Source organism: Ciona intestinalis, chromosome 14 (assembly GCF_000224145.3).
Source record: "Ciona intestinalis chromosome 14, KH, whole genome shotgun sequence".
NCBI lineage: Eukaryota > Metazoa > Chordata > Ascidiacea > Phlebobranchia > Cionidae > Ciona > Ciona intestinalis.
The window spans coordinates 4,066,460-4,084,169 of record NC_020179.2 but is presented as its reverse complement, the minus strand read 5'-3'; the positions used below and the strand labels follow the sequence as shown (position 1 = coordinate 4,084,169).

General features: G+C 35.7%; 1 protein-coding gene across 1 annotated transcript; it reads left to right on the top strand.

Moving 5' to 3' along the window:
* Positions 1–304: 304 nt before the first annotated feature.
* Positions 305–16,736, top strand: LOC100177496 (copper-transporting ATPase 2). The gene is made up of 20 exons (XM_009862567.3): positions 305–517; positions 1,223–1,343; positions 1,875–1,972; positions 2,922–3,152; positions 3,528–4,335; positions 4,891–5,063; positions 5,578–5,739; positions 7,209–7,445; positions 8,204–8,437; positions 8,741–8,963; positions 9,518–9,687; positions 10,895–11,022; positions 11,199–11,382; positions 11,691–11,882; positions 12,208–12,336; positions 12,618–12,762; positions 13,257–13,444; positions 13,638–13,841; positions 14,262–14,482; positions 15,859–16,736. Exons 1-20 carry the CDS (start codon positions 404–406, stop codon positions 16,157–16,159), a joined length of 4,263 nt encoding a protein of 1,420 aa, XP_009860869.1. The 5' UTR covers positions 305–403; the 3' UTR covers positions 16,160–16,736.
* Positions 16,737–17,710: the final 974 nt, after the last annotated feature.

The following is a 17,710-nucleotide window of genomic DNA, read 5'->3' as shown; positions in this document are numbered from 1 at the left end:
TTCTTTGGAATTACCATAACAATCTATTATTTGCATAGTAAAATATTGGAAAACTTAATATAGAAAGATTTTTACATAAGTTACATTATAATTTGTGTATTTATAATTAAAAATATTCAGTTATCTATTAGGTGTACATTTTTCACTGATAGTAAAGAAAAAGACATTAATTTAATATTTATGGAGTCTGATATAAAAAGCGTTTTTGTGAGGTTCTAAGCAGACTAAACTTTATAACGTTTTGTTGTGTTTTTTTTTGTTAATAAATCTGTGTTTTAAACATTACACTCGTTTATCCATTCTTTAAAGTTTTGACCTAATTTACAGAAAAACCGAGAATATATAAAGTTATATTAAGTACACAAGTATACAGAAGATTTGTGAAGCTTTTTCACGCTCAATCATGGCTTGTGATACAAAAGAAATCATGATTTCTATCACGGGAATGACTTGCAACTCATGTGTGAAAACAATTGAAAGTGAGGTTGGGAAAGAAAATGGAATTCATAAAATTAAAGTAAGTTTGTTTTTAATATATAAGATATTGGTTTTATTGAAGATATGTCCAGGTACGGCACATAATATTCGCTAACCCAACTTCTAACATATGACATATTATATAATAGCCTATTTTTTATTGTTTTAGTTTCTGTATCACATTCTTAGGGGGTTGTACACTTCTACCTAGATATTTACTGATAGTATGATTTTAAATAACATAGTACATTTTATTTGTTGGTTTGATTACAATAGTAATATTCCAGCCTGTAAGTTAAACTAACAAAAATACGCGATTGAACAGGAAAACAGATATAAGAGTGAAAAATCCCGCATTTTAGTTTTGTTGATTACGTTTCGTGCAGCCTCAATTTTTGTCATCTAAGCTTTGTTATTAAATTAAAATTTAAGTTTGAGCCACCATAAAAAGCTTGAGGAACTGATCGGTCTATGGTCTAGTATTGAATTTATATTTTATATAATTCTGTAATCAGTACACAAATTGAGTTCTAACCTTTAACCAAACTAAATACTAAAACAAATAAACCAATTAGCCATTTTTTTAAATCTTATTTGTTCCATTTTTTTAAATCTTATTTGTTAAAAATCAAATTATTCAATTAACTTGTAGTGTGTAACCTGATTAACATTTGAGTTAAAAATAATTTGATTTCTTTTCATTTGAACTTAAGCGTGACACTAACAATGCTGTTGTCCGTGGTAGGTCTCGCTTGAAAACATGAACGCAAAAGTTTCATTCGACCCACAAGTGTTGACCAATAAAGACGTGGTTGAATTAATTGAAGACCTTGGATTTGATGCAGAAGTAGAAACTGGGAACACTGGTGAGTAATTGATGGTCAGTTATCATAGAAGTATCAGCTGTTGTTAACTCTACAGTTTTTTTCCCATAAGCCACAACTATGAAGATTTACAAATTTTGAATATGGCACCTATGAATAAAATTACTGATAAGTTTTAATATAAATCCCATATTAAGCCTTTACTTCATTTTGTTGAATATTTGAAACTTAGCTACCAAGTTCAACATATCTACCATGTAATGGATTTGAACCCTGTATCCCAGTAACTTGTATTTAAACTATATCCAGGATTCAATATTACATGATATTCTACCAATCCTGTTTAATACAGTCATATATTGAAAGCAAAGTTAATACATAATGCCGGCTTTCAACCTGGTAACCCAGTAACTTGTATTTAAAACTATATTCAGGCTTAAATATTAGTTCCTGGTGTTCATACCTAACTTGTTTAATACAGTCATAATATATATATATGTATGCAAACGCAAAGTTAGTACATGATGCTGGCTTTAAACCTGGTACCCCGGTAACTTGTACCTCCATACTTAGATACTGTAGTGTTAAACATTGATGGTATGACATGTGATGCTTGTGTAAACACAATACAATCAACACTCAGTGGACTTAAAGGAATCATTACCACACAGGTGAGGTTAATATAAGGCTAATCTTGGCTTGATTCACAACTTTATGTTCTATATGATCTGATGATCTCCTACTTTAAAGCAGGCTAGGAAACTTGGCATTGTGTTCCTGGTTTAATTTATATCCAGAATATTAAGTTTACAGAAGTTGTTGCTTTGTGGAGCTTAGTTCGGTTGTGGTAATGACTTCAAATATTCCTTAATCCTGTATTATTAGTAATACTGTACTGCTATTCTATTTCTAAATAAAGTGTTAATTCTGTGTTAACATATGTTGTGTAGTCAGATACAACGTTTCAAGGAAGCTACAAGTTCACAATCATTTGTAACCTGTTTCCTATTTCCTTTGCAAATTATTTATTCTGTTAATTCTGTTTCAAACGGAAAATTATTTCCCGCTCAAGCTTTTGCTTATCCTGCTAAGCCTGTAAAAGCTCTTGATTTTAGTTTCTAAATACTGCATTTCGTCCCACTAACTAATTCTTGTGACTAAGATCACGTCCTGCTCCATTTATTAAACTTTAATGTTGAAAGAACGTGCTTGACTAATTAATCACTTTATTGCTGTGGTTTATTATAACAGCTTGGTGCTGTGTGGCTGGTGTTAATACATGTCTGATGTGCTTGTAAATTGTGTTAGTTGTATAAGTTAGTCTGTTAAAATGTCTGTATATTTAGTGCTGTTTTTAAAGTTTGACACAGGGCCTTAGTGATCTCATTATCTGTGTGATATAATATTGATAAAGGTGTGGCAGGATTTTGAATAGGAATAAGTAAATACAAATTATAAACAGTCTTTCGTAACTTATTTAAATTTGGTTTAACCTATAGGCTATAAACATACATATATATCTCATTTGCTAGGCAGTATATAGATTTTTGTTTAGAAAACAATGTTTATAATGTTGTAAATTTATTCATTGTACTTCATATGTTTATTCTAAATTTACAGATTTCGTTACAAAACAAGCAAGGAGTGGTTAACTACAAGCCAAATATATTGAATCCTTCTCTTATTGTGTCCACCATTGAAGACATGGGGTTTGAGGCCTCTGTCAGTGAAGATGGGGTGAGGAAACGAACCAAGACGGACAAGATATCAATTGAAGGAATGACTTGCAACTCTTGTGTGCAAACAATACAACAGCAGATTGGGTCATACACTGGTGTGGAGTCTATTAAGGTGGGAATTGTCTTAGACTGTTTTCTAAGATTAGTTTATATTAAGCCAGACATTTTATAGGTAATGGGCACTCCAATATATATTGCAAGTCATTTGATATGCAGTACCCTGGTACCTTGCGTCCTCACTCATATAGAGTAGTAACACCTTTAGAACTAAATCTACTTTAGTGTGCAGCATCTATTAGTAATATACACCAGCTTAACTATAGTTTTGTATACACGTAACACAATATGTTATAATGTTAACTCTGGTCTATATCCTTAGTGTGCTGGTATACTTTACTATACATTTAATATCTTTTTTTATTTTACCACAAGTCTTGTTTATAGTCATTATGTAAGTATAAAGTAACCCTTGTTTTCTAACAATTAGGTTTCATTGGAAAACAAAGAAGCAACTTTGGATTACAATCCTGAACTTATTGGTTTGGAGCTTGTTATTGATGCTATTGAAGACATGGGTTTTGATGCTGCGTTGAAGTATGGGGTGGTGGAGAAGCCACGTAATGATGATCTTATTACTTTGTCTGATAACTTTGATGTTAAGGGACAAGCTATGTTGGGGAATCGTGATTCAGTGAATGGAGATGTGGAATACACAGTAGTGAATATTGGGGTGGAAGGAATGCACTGCAAGTCATGTGTGAGAAAGATTGAAGAGAATATGAAGACAATGAAAGGCGTGGCAAAAGTTAAAGTATCGCTGGATGACAAAATGGCAACAATTTCATACGACAGTGACAAAATTAAAGAAGAAAAATTGGCAGAAAAGATTAAGGACCTGAGTTTCAAAGCCACGCTACCAAACGGACGTTCGTTTACGCCTGAAACAGCGACTGCTGTAAATGGAGATGCGTTAATCAAGTTACCTCCACCTCCAAATGGTTCTGATAACTCCTCAAAGATATCAGAAGCCGCTGCAGTGTTATCTGTTAGATCCACAAATCACTCTATTGGCTCCACACCTTCAAATAAAACCAGGAGCTCTGCGGGGAGGGGAACCGTTAAAAAAGCTGTCAGTAAGCGCAAAAAAGTTGAGAAGCAGAATTCCCGGAAGATTGTTGAATCGAGTAAAATGCTAGAAATGAGCGTTTCCATGGAAACAGATGTGGAAAGATGTTTCATTAATATTACCGGGATGACGTGTGCTTCATGTGTTAACAATATTGAGAGAAATATAGGTGAGTTCTTGTGTGGGACTTGGTATCATAGGCGTCAAACTTGTTGGGGAGGCAGGGATAGTTAGACGATCAAATTAATTAGACATTTTTTATTGTAAAAATGTTTTCCGATTAATACAGTGTAGAAACCTTCATTGAAGGCCTGCAACCCTAGTTACAATGTTAACAATAAAAAAGGATGAATAACTTCGACTGCATCTGTCATAAATATTTGATTATATACCTTTTAAGTCTAACCCAGAGGTAATGGACTCAAGAATCGTTGATGCTATCATTGTGGGCGTATGTGTCCTTGGGCAAAACACTTAACGGCAATTGCTCCAACCCAGTCACTAATGGGTTGTCCAAATTATCAGCCATACATAAAAAAATACAAAAATAAAATCACCCACAAAGTAACATACAACTCGTAAGCTGATATGAGGTGTTAAACCCGTGTAATAACGACTTTCGTTTTCTAGGCATGCGGGGATAAAGGTTACATTCATTTATTCACCATTCATGTTATGCAGCCATTTAAGATTAGCATTTACCATCTCCCACCTTACAACACAGGTAGGGAGGAAGGAATTGTCTCCATCCTTGTTGGATTAATGTCGGGTCGAGCTGAAGTTAAATATCGGCCAAGTTTGATCGAACCAGATACGATTGCTCAACTTATTGAAGACCTTGGGTTTGGAGCTGCAGTGTTAGAAGGAACTGGGAAGGGAGGACAAGTTGAACTAAATGTAAGTTGGGAAGGAATTATTCAACAACCCATTTGTGTAAGCTGTTACTGCAATGCATATTGTGTATGGATGTAAACTGTGATCTTAAGGTATTTTGTAGTTGTGGTCATGAATGGAAGGTTAAAACATCAGTGTTTAAAGATAACAATTAAAAAAATTACATACAAAACTAACTTAGATATTTATGTGGCAGATGATCAGTTTTGATCAAAAATTAAATTTATTTCTTTGTTATAAGCTATGCAGTGTATCACATGATTTAACTTTAGATAGAAACTACTCACTTACATTTATAAATACATAACACGGAAATTACCAATGTTAAAATAGCTTGCATGACATAGAGTGATTAAAGTTTATTTATAGATGTTAATCTCTTCATACTACATGTTTAACCTACTTTAAAATTCATAAAATAAAAAATCCTTTTTGATCCCACGGGTTTTGTTACATTGTTGTGTCATAGTTGGTAATGTTTAATTATTACATCACACTTCCTGTTACGTCATAATAGGTTACTGGTATGACATGCTCGTCGTGCGTACATGCCATAGAGTCGCGACTCCAGGAGGTTGCGGGTGTCACATACGCTTCTGTGGCTCTTGCCACGTCAAGTGCCGTTGTCAAGTACGATCCAGAAATCCTTGGTGTTCGAGACATCATAGCGAGCATTGAGGTATTTATTTACATTTACATGGTTTACATATTACATACATAGTACAATATATGGGGATAAAAATACATTACTTCTTCGAATAAAGTAGCGAAAACCAAAATATTTAAAACTTAGTCGAAAACCCAATACTGCTGGATTATACTGCTTTAATAAAATATCACATAAAACTAAAGCGTGACTGCTAATGCTAAACCTACAGTGCAATTACTTTCTCATATTATGTTGTATTTAATTAAAACTTTCGAAGTTAAGGTTTATATTGGTGAACTTGAGATTGTGGGTTTAAGCCCAAGTTGATGTAAATACAAATAAGCCAATTTTAACATACACAAATTTACACAAATGATATGATCATTGGTAGCTGGTTTGCCACAATAAATATTATTCTCATTAAAATGTGCTGCAGGCTGTTTTGGTATGTAGTGTATGAGCTGCAGTATGTGCTAAAATGTTGTTGGAGTTTTTCCATGACTACATATTTCACAATATGTGTGGGAGAAATACTCCATCATTTTACAGTAAACATGTTATCAGGCATTTCTTTTAATTAGGACAAAATATAATTCTATTAACTTCTAAAAGGTCCCATATACTCCCATATACTTACTACTATGTGAGTGAGGTCCTGGGACTTATGCTAGATTTGGCCCATTACCCTACATGCAGTTTTTAACTTAATGCTCAGTTTGTTGTAAAAATGGCTCTGTACAGTAGAAAGTCTGTTATTTATTTATAACAGTGACTCATAGTCACATTGTTGGACCCTGCAATAAACTTGTTTGAACACGAAAAGCAAACTAACTGTATTTGTTTGTGGTCTATAAGAGAAGGTCCAAAACACAAGAGATAACTCTCTATGTTAGGATACAACAGTGATAAAGGGAATATTATGAATCCATTTCTAGTAATTAGGAAGCCTCTATTACTTAATTCCTTCCTGAGTTTATTGTATTTTGTTCCAAGTAACACAAGTCACGTACGCAGCATCTTATTGTTAATAATTGTTCTCATACATCATGCCGTATCAAGTACATATGCTTAATTATAAATGTCAATACATAGGTCCAAGTCTAATGCATGATCACTCTATTTGCTATGCATGACAACCAGTGGCACAGCCAGGTTCTGATTTTCTGTAAACCCTTTATGAATAATAATAAAATCACGGCCAAGTTTGATGATTTAACCAATCTCTTTTGTCATGTTTATACTAATGAGATAATGTGCAAACTCTCCACTAAATCCCAAGACAAAGATTTGGTAATGTTTATAAACTTGTAGCTTCAAGTTCAGCTACTCTTACTCTGTTTTGTTGTTGGATATAAACATCATATAATTCTCACATGGAAGTTTTTGTTGTTGGATATAAACATCATATAATTCTCACATGGAAATCACACACTTTTAGAAGTCATATAATTCTATATTACAAATCATACAATTTCACCATAAAAATTATTTAATTATAGAGTGCTGGGTTTGGGGCTTCCCCTCGTAGCTGCGACAACCGAGTTGGAGCACTTGACCATCGGGTGGCGATACAACAATGGAGACGCTCGTTTCTAACTGCATTAATATTCGGTGTACCAGTGATGATTATCATGATATATTACATGGCATCAGGAGCTCATAATAATCCGTACATGATCGTACCAGGACTCAGTCTACAGAACCTGCTCATGTTTCTGCTATGCACGCCCGTGCAAGTAAGTTTATTGTGCTGTGTAATGTGTACACAGTGGCGCAGCCAGGGGGTTAGCGGGTCGCGACCCCCTCTTATAAACCCCCAAAAAAATTAAAAAATAATTAAAAAAAAAAATTAAAAACAAATTGTTTTGGAAAATTTTTTCATTAATACCCCCCTCCCCTTATTTTTTTTCTGGCTGCGTCACTGTGTCTGTTTGTACATAGTAGTACAGTACAACATACAAAATATTGTGCTGTATGCAACATGGTATTGTGGTGTTTACTACATACAAAGTAGTATAAGGTGTAAAATGGTGTCTACTGTTTAATTTAAACTAGCAATATATCGGGAAACATTTTTTGACAGCAACCTTTGGTTGCACCACTTTACGCATGTGTTTATATAAATTAAGTTGTATTTGGCCGACACTTCATTGATTCTGACAGCTAGTTTGACAAGTGTCAAAATACAATGGATTTGAATTGGTAGCACCGCTTTATTGTTTTGTGTGAACCAAAGCTGTAATTGAACAATTAGTATAATATTGTAGGGTGGGGGAAGATGGAACACCTTTAGCACATAATATCCAAATATCCTGATCATTTTGTAAACAATTGACAACGATCCATGGAAGCCGTGAGGATAAAACTTTATAAAAAAATCGTTGAATGTTTGTTTACCACCAAATTGGAGGAGAAAATAGATTGAAAAGGTGTCCCATCTTCCCCCAACCTACTATATATTACTGCAGATGTATAATTGCCACTTTATCCTCAGGTGTACGGCGGGCGTTACTTTTACATACAAGCATGGGCGGCAGTTAAACACAGAATGGCAAACATGGACGTCCTTATCGTAATGACAACAGTGATATGTTACGCATATTCTGTCATTCTACTCATCATATCAATGATACAACAAGCCAAAGGATCTCCAAAAACCTTCTTTGAAACCCCACCCATGTTATTTGTGTTCATTGCACTTGGAAGGTGGCTTGAACATATTGCTAAGGTAAGGCATGACTTGTTTAAATGCTGTAAAATAGTTTTGTGTTATATATGGGTGAGTCCCACACCAGCAAAGGCACTATGGGTTTTGGTTTGTAAACCAGGTATGGCAGATTGCCCAAACCATGTATTGATGAATTTAAGTAACTGACTAAATTTTGGTTCTCATAGCAGACAATGCTAATAAAATAAGTTATTGTTATCTCTCCCAGGAGTGTTGGTGTGATGGGTCAACTCTAGCTTAAATCCCCAGTCTACAAGGACCATCGAATATAACAGAACAAGTTATAACTTCTACTTTCTACAGGGTAAAACATCTGAAGCTCTAGCCAAGTTAATGCAGCTACAAGCCACCGAAGCTATCCTTGTTGTGTTTGGAGATGATAAAACCACGGTCATAAAAGAGGAAAGCATATCTGTCGATTTGGTGCAGCGTGGTGATTACTTACGAGTGCCACCAGGTACTAAGATACCAACAGATGGGAAAGTGGTGGAAGGAACATCCATGGCGGATGAATCGGTTATTACAGGTTCATTTAATAGTTATGATGGATGTTGTGGGTGTATTATATACAGTAGAATGGGGGGAAGATGGGACACTTTTTACCTCTATGTTCTCGTCCCATTTAGTAGTAAACAAAGAACATTCAGAGAAATATGAAACTATGTCCTCATGACTCTCATAGACCGTTGTTAATTGTTTAAAACACAATCAGAATATCTGGATATTATGTACTAAAGGTGTCCTATCTTCCCCCACCCTACTGTATATGTTTTACTGCTTACAGCATAGGGTTCTTCAATAAATGCACTGATAAAAATCCTGTGCAGCTGATGCTGTTTACTTCATGGTATAGACACCAAACAATATAAAATGCAGGGTGAACAGGGATAATTTGACATGTATTCCTGTGAAACAAAGCTAACTTATTGGCTGCAATGATTACTGATTAAATAATACAGTACAAAAAATCCATTGTAGGCCCGCCCATCCTGCTATCCCAGGTTCGGCACCTTTGGTTTATGTTATGTTTTACATTACATATCCAATAAGAAAAGATAATTTATAATGTTTTTCTACCAGGGGAGTCAATGCCGGTCACAAAGAAACCAGGGTCATCAGTCATTGGAGGATCCATCAACCTAAACGGGTCCCTACTTATGCAAGCCACTCATGTTGGCGCAGACTCCGCACTTTCACAGATTGTACGACTGGTGGAGGAAGCTCAGACATCAAAAGCTCCAATTCAACAGGTATGTGTTTGGTGTGTAGGCACCGAACCTGGGGTGACTGGGGGCAGACCACCCCTAGATTTAACATATGATATTTTTGCAATTATACATGTATAATCCTATGTGCTGGCTGTTTGATAACTCATGATTTAAACAGACAATTTTGCTTTTTATGTATTTTTGTACTGAGTTCTGTATATTAGATAGTGCATATCATATTGTGTAGTTTATACACTGTTAAGCTGCCCATTCTACATACAAAATTATACTATAGCAAGTTAACACATAACTAAATTCTGTTATTATATTACACACAAGTGATTACTTGTTTATACACCAATGACACAACATATTGTGACCAACACACGCATACAACAGATGCTCTTATTTAATTAGCATTGATCGGCAGCATAGGCGACATGTTTTTGTTTTCAGAAAAAAATCTGGGGTGATCTTGTTAAAATACAGATACACTCATAGTTGCCAAACATGGGAACCTCATTGATTAATGTGGTGAATGCAATATACTTTGGCTCTGCTTGTTTGTACAGACACCTAACAGTAACAGCAGGGTAAAATCTGGGGTGATCTTGTTAAAATACAGATACACTCATAGTTGTCAAACATAGGGAACCTCATTGATTAATGTGGTGAATGCAATATACTTTGGCTCTGCTTGTTTGTACAGACACCTAACAGTAACAGCAGGGTAAAATCTGGGGTGATCTTGTTAAAATACAGATACACTCATAGTTGTCAAACATAGGGAACCTCATTGATTAATGTGGTGAATGCAATAATTTTTGGCTCTGCTTGTTTGTATAAACACCTAACAGCAGGGTAAAAATCTGGATAGATATTGTTAAAATACAGTTACACTCATGGTTGCCAAACATAGGGAACCTCATTGATTAATGTGGTGAATGCAATAATTTGTGCTTGGCTTGTTTGTACAGACACCTAACAGCAGGGTAAAATCTGAAAAAAAGACACCTAACAGCAGGGTAAAAATCTGGGGTGACATTGTTAAAATACAGTTACACTCATGGTTGCCAAACATGGAGAACCTCATTGATTAATGTGGTGAATGCAGTATACTTTGTGCTTGGCTTGTTTGTATAAGTATGGCACTAAACAAATAGGGATAAAAGCTGTTTTCGGTTCAAAACTAGGGTGCTAAACCATATAATGTTATCCCATGTACATAAGATTACCCTTTGTTCAACAGGTTGCTGATAAGATTGCTGGCAAGTTTGTCCCTGGTGTCATCATAATATCCATTGTTACATGGGTGGCTTGGGTCATTGTTGGTTACACTAATCCAAGTGTGTTGAGTGAATTCGCAAAGAAACACGAGTGAGTGGACTTTTTATAAAATTAAACATAAAACGCCCTTGCCCAAGCTCAGTGATCACTAAGGATTCTTGCTCTTTGCCAACTCCCTGGGATATAAGTTATTTACAATTTCTAAGATTTCTTACCCTTCTTTTTTTTTTTCTTTGTTTTCTAATAATCTCTGTATGACATCACAGATACCTCTCTTCTCATGAAATGACTTTCCGGTTTGCGTTTCAAACAGCAATAACAGTTCTTGCAATTGCTTGCCCCTGCGCCTTAGGTCTGGCAACCCCGACAGCAGTCATGGTGGGGACAGGGGTTGGGGCACAGATTGGGATTCTTATCAAAGGAGGGGAGCCATTGGAAACATCCCATAAGGTGGGTTAAGGGCATGAGAACGTTATAACTAAACAGTAAGTATGGGATATGAAGCTACTCTATAGAAAATATAGCTCATGGCCTAGTTTCTTTTAGGGGCTAATTTTTGCAAAGTGGTGAATATAAATAATTACAGATATAAAAATACAGGGGTCTACAGCTGTTGTGTGTTATTCTATTGTACATGGGTGATGTCCTGTAGTTTGACTTTATCTCAATGCCCAAAGTTCCATTGCATGAACCTCACCAGATATTGAAGCCTGCTACTTCCTTAAAATTATATGTTATATAACCAAAGTATGTTCCAGGTGAAGACAGTTGTCTTTGATAAGACCGGGACCATCACCCACGGTGAGCCCCGTGTCGTGCTTGAGCGATTATGCACTCCTGATGAAGGAGGTACAGGGATGTCGCTGAGATACCTCATGGCTATCGTCGGTACGGCTGAAAATGCAAGCGAGCACCCACTAGGTGCTGCTGTTGTGAAACGAGCAAAAGAGGTGAGCGCGATGTTGTTTACGGGCTCACATTAGTTCTGTTCTGTATGGTGAGGTCCTTGTTCTTAGAAGACCCATTGTTTTGTGCAAGATTTGGTCTAACAAAAAAAAGACCTGGAATTCAGGCCAGAATTGGTCATTATCTTAACACCAAGACGATTTCTATATAACCATGAATGCACCTCACTTGCTGTGTTGTGCTACAGCTTCTCAATACTGCTATCATACTTGCATTTATTATATACTGCTTATATTAAACTTTTTCCTAAATGGTCACTGCTTTTCATCATACTTCGCAAAGCATCATAATATTTGTTATTTACTTCAGGTTCTGAGAATTGACAGACTAGGAAACGCCAGCAGTTTCAAAGGAGTTCCTGGATGTGGTATTCAATGTAAAGTCAGTGGAGTTGAAGCTGTGTTGCTTAACAGTAACAACATGTATAGCCTTGAAACTGTGAGTATAAAGACTTGAATGTTTTTAACAGTTGGTTATGCTGCACTTGGGTTATCTTGATTTAATTGGAATACTCTGGTGTCAATGCTACAATACACAAGAATCATAATTTCCATTAATTAGTGAAAGTGACGCTGCATGCAAAGTAGACACATTTGGCTAAGTGGCATGCAACACCATGACAAAGTGCTACTAACTTATATGTGGAAATACCACTGGGTCTGCTGTCTTGTATTATTCTTAGCATCCTGGCATAATGTTCTTTACATATTAATACACAGATTGAATCCAAATATCAACTCACTCCGACAGAACAATCATCATTGTCTCAAAACAAAGCAACTTATGATGTATTAATCGGGAATCGAGATTGGATGAGAAGAAATGGAATCCTTGTTCCTGATCAAGTGGATGATGCAATGGCAGGTTGGGAAGTTATTGTTAATTGTGGCTGCACTTGTATTTACTTAGTAAACTGTAGATAGCTATAGTGTAAAGGTGTTAGGAAAATACAATGTAGTATTGTATAGTAGTATTTCAAAAAGCACTTGTAGTCATGGGAGCCACATATGGGTGGATTGTTTTACACTGGAGTAACCAGTAAACATTACAACCAATAAATAGACAACTTCTATTCATGTTACAACCAATGCATTAGATTTGTTTAACAAGAATGCGTGTCTAATTATTCCAACCAAATTCCCATTATTGAGTGTCTATAAACTGCTTCAGTGGGGACTAGATGGTAGCACCCTGGGTGTTGGTGTAGTAGACCTACATCTAGGACCTGTAGTAGTAGTAGCGCACTGACCTTGCAGTCTTACACATAAACAACAATACATACATTAAAGTAAAACATACTTCTCTTAATAGAACATACATTTCCACAGCAATATTTAAATGATAAATATTTTCCACAGAGCAAGAGGAATGTGGTTATACAGCAGTGTTGACCGCTGTCAATGAAAAGTTGGAAGGAATGATTGCGATTGCTGACACTGTAAAATCCGAGGCAGCACTGGCTGTGTATACCTTACAACATATGGGGATCGATGTTATATTACTTACTGGGGATAATAAGAAGACAGCAAAGGCAATCGCAAGACAGGTATTATGGTTGTTGTTGCAGTACACAAGTAAAGTTTTGCTTGAGTTGTTGTTATACTTTGACAGCAAGCATGAGGTGTATGAATACATCATGTGTTTCTGGTGTATAAGAAAACACCCATGTTATAACTCGACAGTGAGCATATGTTACACCACTTATGTAAAATAGACTAACATTACAACACCACACACAGGCCGGCATCAAAAACGTCTACGCTGAAGTCCTTCCTTCGCACAAAGTCGACAAAGTTCGTCAACTGCAGGAATCTGGTCACAAGGTGGCAATGGTGGGTGACGGTGTCAACGACTCTCCTGCGTTGGCACAAGCCGATGTTGGGGTAGCCATCGGCACCGGGACGGACGTCGCTGTGGAAGCCGCAGATGTTGTTTTGATCAAGGTTGGTATACAATTATGGTTTAAGATGAAAGTTGCTTATAAAGTATGTATTGTTGAACGTTTTTATACTACCTCACTCTGGTCTAGATTGTACAGTTATATTCGTAACATCAATGTGAAAGTTGTATATAGGATCAGTAGTATTATAAAGTCTGGTTTAGACAATTAAAAGTTTAGAGTGAGGATTTTGTGGTTGTACATCCATTGTATATTATCAATAAAATGTCTTAGTAGATGGAGATGGTAGCATCCTGAGGGTTTTAGAGTAAAACATGATGGGGTAATGGGCCAAATCTGGCCCGAGTCCCAAATTCTTAAAGACCTCATCCATACAGAATAGAATTGAATAAAAGATCTAAATTCCCATCACTCAAAAAAGTTGACTTTAATATTCTGACACATCCTGCTTCTATCCAACCAGAGTGACTTAATGGACGTTGTAGCCGCAATAGATTTATCCCAGCACGTGATTCGACGAATTCGTTACAACTTTGTGTTCGCTTGCGTTTACAACCTCATCGGGATTCCTCTCGCTGCTGGTGCGTTTTACACACTAGGTGTCGTGCTTGAGCCATGGATGGGTTCCGCAGCGATGGCGTTAAGTTCGGTGTCCGTCGTTATGTCATCGCTGTTCCTAAAAACGTAAGTTAACATAAGTATGTGTAAATAAATATACAGAATAGAGAACTATTATATATTTACAGTTTTATACTTAAAACATAAACTAATTTATCAAAGAGTATATAAATATTTAAGCCAAGGAACTAGTAGGCCTATGTTATTATAAAAACGTGACGCTATATTGACAATGTCCGAATATAACAGTTATATTAAAATTTTACTTATTATGCAAAATACAAAAGCTATATGTTAAACTCTGTTAGTTTCAATATAGTAAAATATATATCATATGTTTAAAAAATATGCTTATTTAACCGTTACCATTTTTTCCTATGTATTTTTCGATATTGGCTAAAATCTCAGTTCCTCTGGCAAGCAGAGCATCACTGTGGGACCTTACTGATTAAACACCCAGACTTTCTCCTATGCATGTTAATAAAACATGCTCCTAGTATGCCCATTCCTAATACATAAAACCAATCCTTTTCCCCACAAGTTTCATTATGACTCAGCTAATTATATTTTGCCCCGTCACCGGCAGAGCAAGACACAGCATTAAATCACGACGTAATCACATGACTAGAAAATTCAACAAATCAGAACGCAGCAGCATTGGTGCTCTGCTGCCACCTAGCAGCAGCGTATTAAACCTTGCTGCTGTTGCTTTATATAAAGCAAACAGCCTCCCTTTTCTTGATGATGTTACAATCCCATTTATTGATGATGTCACAGAGTCTATTGATGATGTCATAACCCATGAAAGTGGTTAATACACCACGGTAATACAGTAGAACAGACAAACATGGTGGAGGGATAGTTTTAAATTGGGTTAGATGGTTAAAGTAGTTGGTGTATACGTAGACACTTTTATTTTGTTACTTTTGCTACCAGTCATAATGCAGTATAGATCTTTTTGGCTTTTCCAAATCCTGATTTAATGAATTCTTGGAATGAAATTACCGTTTTATTCCAAAGTAGACATGAAGTCTATATTCAACACTCTTGTGTGAAACTGTTTATTAATCTTGTAACAGACATCTTGAGTTACAATACATATCAACAGGTTGTGACATACGAGCATCACTTGCTTAACCGCAGAATTACTAATTTATAAATGATTCGAGAAATCCGAAATACATTTTTTCCCATGATATTTTTAAACTTTGCGAGACAACAAATATGGTGTCCGGTAGTTTAAAATCCACTTTACATCTTTGTTTGGTATAATCATATTTTCTTGTAAAATACTCTCACAGATTAACAATCTCATGTGAAATATATCTTTAGCCTTATTGCCCAATATATAACTCTTCTTTAATAAAAGGTTCCACCTTTCAAGTGTGTTTTAAAGTTGACAATATGTACAATAGATAAACTAACACTATTTTACTGACCAGGTACAAAAAGCCCTCTTTAACAAGGTTTGGGAGTCCCAAGTATATTAATGACACCGATGTCCTCTATGATTCTGAGATCCAAGCTATATCTGGTGTAGAAGGAGCAATTAAACCACAATCCAGGGCTAGTTCCATTGTCAACAAAGCAAATTCCATCAAAAACAAAGTTCTTGAGTCGATCCATTCACTTTCAATGAATGAAGAACAAGGAAGCCTCACAGCCAGCAAGAAATCTTTATCCTCACACAATGAACATGATAAAGAACAACAGTTGTCCCTCCTGCTTGCAGATATAGATTAAGACTATGTGTAAGGCACGTCGTGTGTATTTGTCGTCTTGTGTCTAACCCACAATCACCTACATGGCTTGAAATATGGTCTTGAATTAATGCAGTGAACTTGCACACTCAATCTGATTTAAAACTAACAGAAAATCCATTCGGATGATGGGCTAAGTCAGCCTAAATATTAGGTTCCATAGCAGGCCATGCTGGAGGACCACACCCAGAATAGAATAGAGCATAAAATCCTGTTGACATTATGCCTATTCTTCAAAACCTCAGTATAGTTATACTATGGACCAAACTCCTGCTGTTCCTGCACTGTTCTGACAATGATTTTGCATTGATAGCATGTTGTGCAGTGCAACAATCTAGCATGTTGTGCAGTGCAACAATCTAGCATGTTGTGCAGTGCAACAATCAAACAGTTATGTGATTATTTTAATAAGACACTTTCGAGACCACCGCAATTTTTATTCAATAGTAAACTTTGTATTGACTATTTTATATCCCTATGCTTCTGGTACAGTAGCATACCATCAGTGCACTTCATATACCATATGCAACCATACATTATTACAATGTTTTGGTATAAAATCCTAGTCTTTTGTTCAGTTTTAGTCTAACAGGTGGAAAGCAAGGTATTCTAACATGTGCCACAGTGGTTTGAGAATTTGTCAGAACATACCCGGTTCAAAGCTCGGTACTGCCATTATTGGGGGTCATTGGGTACTACATTTAGCACTCGTTTCAACCCAGTGGGTTGTATAAAATGTCAGACAGAAAAAAAAATCACTCAATAAGTTAAATATATGGTAACTGGTAACTCAGACCCCAACCTAATTATGTTGCATGCCTGCCAGACAAGGATTTAGTGAAATTTATTTAAAGTTAAAGTGGGCTTGTCAGTGTCTGTATTGATTTGATCTTTTTTGTTGCCTTTTTGCATGGGAATGAAACTTGCAATTTGGTTTGTGAAAATGAAATACAGTGGATTGGCTTTCAACTAACATTGATCAAACATGCAAGAACTAACATACATCATACAGTGACATTTTTGCATTAATTTGTGCAAATGTTTGCAGATTTAAACGCAACGGTTATGAACAACTACCGGATTAGATATCACGTTAACACATTGCCTTCTAAATTCATATCTTTGGAACTTTCCCTTTCTTGTCTGTAAAACCGAGTTTAAGTTCATTTCCTCGTGAAAGCACTTTGTTTTGTTTTTTGCAACTTTTGTAGATTTAATAAAAAAAAAACGTTCAGTTGTCGTTTCCTGTTTTTTTTTTGAAAATTGAGATTTTGAGTTAAAAAATACATTAAGAGAAAAACTAAAGGTTGACAGATTGTAGCGTTAAAAAGTATTTTTGAAATTACCAGAAAAATAAAGCCAATGTTTAGCTTTAAAAAGACTAACTTTGATTAATCTGGGACAAACTAACTATAAAATATACTTTGGTTGACGCTTCGTGGCAAAAGTGGTCCCAACTTTTATTTATCATACTTTGGTAAACTCGTTCATGCGGAACATGGAATTTGGACTTCGTGTTGATTTTTGGTTACAA